At 41.5% G+C, this 7,775-nt stretch overlaps 1 protein-coding gene across 1 annotated transcript; it reads left to right on the top strand.

The window, feature by feature from the left end:
* Positions 1–4,209: 4,209 nt before the first annotated feature.
* Positions 4,210–5,154, top strand: LOC139153365 (olfactory receptor 11G2-like). The gene has a single exon (XM_070727184.1). It carries the CDS (start codon positions 4,210–4,212, stop codon positions 5,152–5,154), a length of 945 nt encoding a protein of 314 aa, XP_070583285.1.
* Positions 5,155–7,775: the final 2,621 nt, after the last annotated feature.

The following is a 7,775-nucleotide window of genomic DNA, read 5'->3' as shown; positions in this document are numbered from 1 at the left end:
GCCGGTCTGGCCCATAAATGCCGCCTCTGCCAGGCACCCACAGCAAATGATGTGGAAGGAGGCTTTAGAGTGCTGTTTGAAGCTTTTGCCCAGCTGCAGAGGATGCTCCTCCTTGTCCAGCAGCAGGTTCACCATGCCATTAATGGCCCACCAAGAACAACAAGAACCCACTCAGCTGCCCCGCTCTACCTGGGTACCTTCACTTCCGGTCTCGAAACAGTATGCAATTGGGAAAACACTCCCCGTCCAAGGGAATCAATCAAGAGGGACCACGTATGTTCTCTGGGGTCACACGCCTCCCCTAGTATTGCTCTGCACCCTTCCAGGGTGGGACACCCTCACTGAAGGGCTACCAAATTTTTTATTTCCACACTGTGAGCGTGGCTTGTACAGGATGCCCTGCATTTTATTTCAGTGCAAATTGGGTACTCTGGGGTGGAGCTCCATTTTTGCTACCCCACTGCATTCCCCACTACCCGGGCAGCAGCCCACCCTTGGACGCCCCACTATTTAAGAAGCACTGATTTAAAGTGAGAATAAAATTAGTTAAGTCTAAATCAACTCTAAATTAAAATCCATAATGTGCTCATTATCTATGCATGTATGAGGCAAAGCTATTGCAAAATGAATGCAGAAACTAGATATTTTTACTGCACTCCTCTTGCACGGAAAGAAGATAAAGGTGTGTAATTTAGTCCCAACAACCATGCATCTTTGATGACTAAAGGAAGCAAATGTATTGGTTAAGATGGTTTGAAGGTGAAGGGCAGTGATTGACATCCAATGAACATAGGCAACAAAATTACACCAATTTTCAAGTCTCTGAGCCTGACAACCATATTCCTGTTCTTAATTCCTAATCCGAGATTAGGATGGATGGGCATTCTGATACCTGATTTCCATCCAGGGAATCAAAATGCTTTCATATCTTGAAAAATGTCTGTAGGTTGCTTGGGTGTTCACTATTATTTTATCTTATCAACTGAATATTTTGTGGTAACATTTCAAATGTTATTGCTTCCCCTACAACATATTTTCTCACTTATGAGCTCAGAAAAGTTGACTATTAGATGTCTCAAAGGTGCTTTTTCCAAGGTCAACCAGACTTTATTTTTCCCCTTGACGAAGATGTTTTGCTTCTCATCTAAGAAGCTTTTTCAGAAGACTATTGTATTTCTAACCAGAGCATATAAAACATTTGCTAGATTGATACTCGAATACAGCTCATCTCTCTGTAACCTACATTAACACAATTGAGAATGTCCAGAGATATTTCACGAGAAGAGTCCTCTGTTTCTCTGCTTGTAACAAAATGCCTGGCCGGTGCTTCACTTCCCGGCCCGGATTTGCTGCAGGGCCAGGGAGACACAGCCCCCCGGCATAGCCGCCATCTTGGGGGCCGAGATCTCACGAGATTTCGCGAGATCTCGGCCATTTCCAGAAGCATCGGCCATAGCCGATGATGTCGTCGAGGGCGGAACCTGCCAGCCCTATAAAAAGGGCTGTGCAGGCTTGGGGCCTCCTTTTCGCCCCGACGACGACAGAGCAAACACCCACCCACCCTCCCTATCTTTCAGTGTGCCACTGTGGGTTGCCCTTAGGGGGCCGAATAGGAATTTTTGGCGGTCTCGGTATTTTCTGCGACCGTTTTTTTGCCTATTCCACACTGCGGTGACGGACATGCGGTTAGGGGGTGCTTCGCACCCTGTTTAGGCTAATTGGCTTACCTCTGGTCATTTGGGTAGGCAGGTTAGGGGCGGAAAACTGGGTGGTGTTTAGCAACTGCATGTTCTCCGTTGGGCATCTTTGGGGATGATTGACAGGTTCTCTCCAAAGGCTCATGGTGCTAATGGCCTGAGCAATTGGGAGGAACCTGTCTTTGAGTCCAGCCCATTTCTTTCCCCTTGTAGGGGTTAGACGGCGAGACCTCCCACATGCAGGTGCATGGCAGAGATCCAGGTGAAGGCAGGGCCCTTCACCTGGATCAGCATGGAGCTACGCCCATAAGTTGCCCCGGAAGTTTTTCTGACATCATTTTCCGCCCTGGAAGCAATTGTTTGACCCTGCGGGTCCTTGTTAGAGTAATAGTTAAATTTATGCTAATTTAATGAATAAATTATGCAAATTTAATTAATAAAAATGACCCGTTTTAAATCCAGCTCTTTGTGTCCATGTCGTTACTCCGCCTCTGCTGCAATACCTTATTGCCACCAGAGTTGAAATTTTGGGCATGGAACATTTAGAACTCTGTCTCCTTCAATCCGATGTAAGTGTAGCACAGAGAATTATATGCTACAGTGTCCTACCTGTCAATGACTACTTCACCTTCAACCACAATACACGAGGTCACAATAACTACAAACCGCTCCAAACTTGATTGCAAAAAATTAGACTTCCACAACAGAGTGGTGAATGCCTGGAATATATTGCCTGACTCTGTATTTTTCTCCAAACCTCCATAACTTTAACCTTAAATTGTCTACTGTTGATCTCGCTCCATTCCTAAGAGATCTGTAAGGAGCATGCATATGTGCACCAGCCTACAATTCCTGTCCTAAAGTATCTACATATTCGTAAAATATCGCATATTCAAAACCAGGTTTGCCTGTTTCCATTTAAACATCAGCCCCAAAGAACCCAAAAGAAACACTCTTTGGGGGTTTATGGATAATGATCTCTGCTCTTGTGAGACACAATACCCAAGGTGTACACAATGCTTGACACCAGACCACAAGGTTTGTAAATCACACAGCATATCCTTTCTCAGTGCCGGAATATGATTTTTAAGCACCATGATAAGAATGAGAGGAGAACAGCTTTTTCTAACTCCCTAATCCTAACACATTTCAACATCTGTTATGTTGGAGGTGTAACACTGAGGTAAAGCATGGATTATTCTTATAAAATAAGGACTTACTTTCGGGGAAAGGAGCATGGAGGAATTAATTTGATTAAGTAATCTTCTTGAGAAGCTATGATCTTCTCAGGAAAGAAGAGGTTTGATCAGCAAGACAGAATAAAACAATAAGGGATGACTAGCAACAATAAGCTATGGCTGTGAGGGATTTTTTATACTTAATTCCAAACTGTACAATCAGTGAAATATATGGGTTTCCTACTTTGACTGATAACAGTTAACAAACTTCCAGCACTGTTTATTCTACTTTGGATCTATATTTCAGTACAAAATAGTGTTATTTTTCTAGATTAAAGGGCCCTTCTCAGATTGCAGATGGCACAATCAGATTTTAAATGAAGGATTTATCTAAATAATTTAGTAATAGGACACCAGAAGATTGGGGAATGCCTAGTGAGAAAGAGAGAGAGAATGTGGTTAAGGCATCAGACTACAAACCAGGAGATTTCTAGTTCTGCCTTAAACTCAAAGTGTGGTGACTTTGTGCCAATCACTCTCTCCCAGCCCTAAGAAGGAGGCAATAACAAATGACTTCTGAAAAAAAAGTGCCAAATTAACTGCAGGGACATATCTAGATAGTTTCCAACATGATTGAATGGAAGAGGGGGGAAAATAAGGAAGTAGTTGTGCCCAAGTACCAGAAAAACAATATTATATTTAATGGAGTAAAAATCTGGTCTGATACAAAGGACATTGCTTGGAAACGTTCAAAATTGGAGAAGTTCAAAATTATTTACAAAGATGGTTGTTGTTGTTTTCTCAAGAAACTGTATTATATTTGAGAATTTTGAAGATGACTTCTTGTACTATGCTGGGGAAGCTGATGATGGCAATGAAATGTTTGAAAAGAAGTGAGGGGAAATTCCCATCAGTGTTTTATTGATACGGAGAATGACATTGCATGAGAAGCAGTGAAATGCTTCCCATCTAATGCTAGCCAGACCTATGAAAAAGTACAGTCAGGCCAATGTCTCCTTTACTCATTCCACAGATCCTATAGAAGGCAATGAGCCATTATGTAATAAACTTCATGGTCTCCAGACATTGTGTTCACTATTCAGATTCATCTTCCTTCCTTCCTTCCTTCCTTCCTTCCTTCCTTCCTTCCTCTCCCCTCCTCTCCCCTCCTCTTTCTGATTTTTAATCACAGTATGTAAAGATATAGCCTGCAGAAGAATAATGGGGGGTTTTGTTTAGCTTTTTATTCTAGAGGGGAAGTCCAAAATACAATAAGACACAAAATGAAGTTATAGAGTATGGTTCAAGGTGGAAATTATCTTATCTTATTGCAGATGGTATCATCCAACTGGACCTCAGTGGAGGAATTTGTGTTGCTAGGATTTGGAATTGGACCGCACAATAGATTGCTACTCCTTGTCTTTTTCACTATTCTCTATGTGCTCACCTTGGTTGAGAACACCACCATTATTATTTTGGTGCTTCTGGACACCCATCTGGGCCAGCTACCTATGTACATTTTGCTGAGCAACTTCTCCTGGTTAGAAATGTGCTATGTCTCCACAACAGTGCCCCGCATGCTCTTTGATTTAGCAGTCCCTGGTGGCATCATTTCCTTCAATGAGTGTTTCATCCAATTCTACGTCTTCTTCTCCCTGGGCTGCACTGAATGTTTTTTCCTCTCCACAATGGCTTTGGATCGGTATGTGGCCATCTGCCGCCCACTGCACTACCCACATATTATGTCTCACAACTTCTGCTACCTGATGGTGGCTCTTTGTTGGATTGTTGGCTTTCTGTGGTATCTTACTCCAGCAAAGTTGATGTCTAACTTGTCCTTTTGTGATGCCAATGTCATTGACCACTTTTTGTGTGATCCTGGTCCAATCCTATCCTTGGCCTGCCCTCCACTTGGGAAAGCTCCCATTTTCAGCCAGATTTGTCTCAATGGTCTGCTCATAGGCAATATCTCCTTTGTCGTGGTCTCCTACAGCACTGTGATTTTCACTCTCGCGAAGACCTCTGACAGTCTTAGGAAGGGCTTTTCTACCATCTCTTTCCATTTAATTGTGGTCTCACTTTTCTATGGCTCAGTGGCAGCTATGTATTTATTACCAGGTGGGGAAAGTCATGTAGGAGTCACAAAGGCTGTGACTCTCTTTTATACCGCCATTACACCCTTTCTCAACCCTTTGATCTACTGTCTCAGAAACAATCAAGTGAAAGAAGCGCTTGGCAGATTGCTAAAGAGAAAGGTGACACTGATATGGAATAAGTGATTGTCTATTTGCACACACACACACAAATATAACACAAGCAAAATCAAACTAAAATGATAACAGAATGGCTACAGAAGAATGCAAAGCACAGAATATAGTTATTTGAATAATGTTAATGTCATCTTGAAATTTTCAACATCCAGCCTCCTCTTTATTTCCAAAACATATCCACCTTGTCCTCAAAATATCCATACACGTGTTGTGGCCCACCAGCAACCCATGCAGCTGGTAGCTGATTCTAATAGCGAAGAAGCTGATATGGTGGTACACTAGTGGCCTATACAGCTGGCATCTGAGTCAGACAGTGAGGAGGCTGGAGAATTTTTGGTACCAGAGACAGAGATTCAGCCAGAGCCTTCAGAACCTCCAGAAGCTCCCATCAGCGACGAGGAAGAAGAGGAGGAGCCTATTCTCAATGCACGGGCACACAGACCTCCCAGAAGGTTCCTCCGGAGGAGGTCTCCTCAGGAGTAAGGCTTGGGGCTAATTGACCACTCCCTTAACCTATTTAAGGGATTATGATGAAGGAGCCAATTTGCAGGAAACAACTTCATTCATATTCATTCCTGTATTGATTCTGATTGGCTCTTGTTCTCTCTCTTGGCATTTTTCCTGCAAACTGCTCCTGGGCATTTTGCCAACCACCATAAAATTGCTGTTACCTACAAGACTCTTTATTCAAAATTGAGTAATTTGTGGACTCGTGCTGGCTGTTAATGAAATTGAATTAACTGTCGGTGTTCAGAAAAGACTGCTTTAAACTGTATTTGTGTTTCACGACTACTAAGAAAGCTCATTAGTAGTCCTTAATTAGTAAACTAAGGTTTGTACAGACTTTGTGTGTGCTTCATTTTTTGTGGTCCGTAGCTGAGTCAGAACAATACATTATGGCAAGGCTTCATCCTAGAGCCCTCACACGGGCAAAATCAAGAGGTGAAAAAAAGTATAAAGGTTTTAGTAAAGTGGGATGAATTCAGAGTTTTGATAACTGCAAGATAAATTTTCCAACCTCATTTATAGTGACTTAATTAAGGAAGTGCCCTTTATAGTGATTTGAATTATTCCCAGATTTCTTTCATTAGAGCATGTTGCTATTTATGAGATAAGATGTTGTTTTCTTGACAAGGCTAAAGATTAATCTCTCAGTACAGACCATGTGAAATACAATAGGTGGTCCATCAAGTAACCTGGCTGTATGTCATTTGTGGTTCTACAAGTGATAACCCCATCTTGAATTTCACATAGAAGCATACCATCAACCAGCGCAGCTCTCAAAGAAGGAAGGCACATGCTCATCATTTCCCTTGCTTTCTGGGTCAGTTGAAGTTTCAGAGTAGTCTTGAAGAGCAGATTTATGTAGAGCACATTGCAATAGTCAAATTATGAGGTCAAATTGTGAGGAAAGAATGTCCATCCAAATGGTTTTCTAAAGCAAATGGTAGGGAACACAAGAAGCTGTGCAAATACCAAGAAAACCTCCAGAATTTGAACTATTTTTGAATGTGTATGTGTGGTCCAAAATTAAGGGTGGAAACCAATTATCTGAGGGGGGGGCTAAATCCATAGCCACAGGATTAACTCAAAGGCCGTGCCACGTGGAGGAGCCAACAGCCCGGTGAACACATGTTCGCTTCAGGATAGCCGAGGGCAGAAGGAGGAGGTCCGCTTCGAGCCGCCCTTAAATAGGGCAGCTTAGGACCTCCTCCCAGGTCCAGGAGGCAGTGTGCCAGTCTGGTGCACTGCCAGAAGCCGAACTTCCGGTTTCCCCCCGGAAGCCAGAAATAGCACCGGCAGCATCTCCCAGCTCCGGGGGAAATTTCGGCTGGCTCTTAAAGGCACCGGCCATGCATTAGTGTTAAAATATTGCAGGATTCTGTCTGAATATATTGGAATTGTGGACAAAATAAAGTTTTTGGTAATGCCTTCCCTTTTTATTATGTATTTGATTTAAAAATAATAATTTGAATTTGGGATTTATGAATTTTCAATTTAGGATGATATGGAGATTTTGAATAAAAATGAATATAAAATATTTTCTTCTCAACTTTTCATGCGTGTGTGTGTTTGTTGTTCAAAACATTTCTCAAATGACTTGGGTAAGGATAAGAATCTAATTATACAAAATATAGTGGCTAATGTATGCTCAAAATAGTAGGACATGCTTAGAAAAAAATATTAGCAGAAATAAAGAACAGCCCTATTAAATGATTTTATAACATAACCCAATATTCCTATCAATAGTCAACCCTTACTCAAGAAAAATAGGATAAGAATAGAAACCTTTCTGTGAATTTAACACTTGGGAAATCTTTTAAATGTTTTCATATCTTCAGATAGCATTCTATTTGTTTGTTTGTTTGTTTGTTTGTTTGTTTGTTATTTTTGCCAATATGTAAGACAGACTATTTGTTGATTAAGATTTGAAGTTGCCCTATTGTTTGACCAGTCTGACACATAGTCAAGGTCTTTTTGAAGGATGGGATTGATGTTGATGTTGAATAGTTTTAATCATCTATGAAGAAAACACAGTTGCTTTTAATATGATCACAAAGGCCATTTATGTAAAGTATAAAGAGAGTTAGTCCTATAACGTTGCCATGGGAGACACTGCTGTTAATAGG

Source organism: Erythrolamprus reginae, chromosome Z (genome assembly GCF_031021105.1).
Source record: "Erythrolamprus reginae isolate rEryReg1 chromosome Z, rEryReg1.hap1, whole genome shotgun sequence".
NCBI lineage: Eukaryota > Metazoa > Chordata > Lepidosauria > Squamata > Dipsadidae > Erythrolamprus > Erythrolamprus reginae.
Note: the sequence above shows the minus strand (reverse complement) of the source record. Positions and strands in the feature narration are given on the sequence as shown.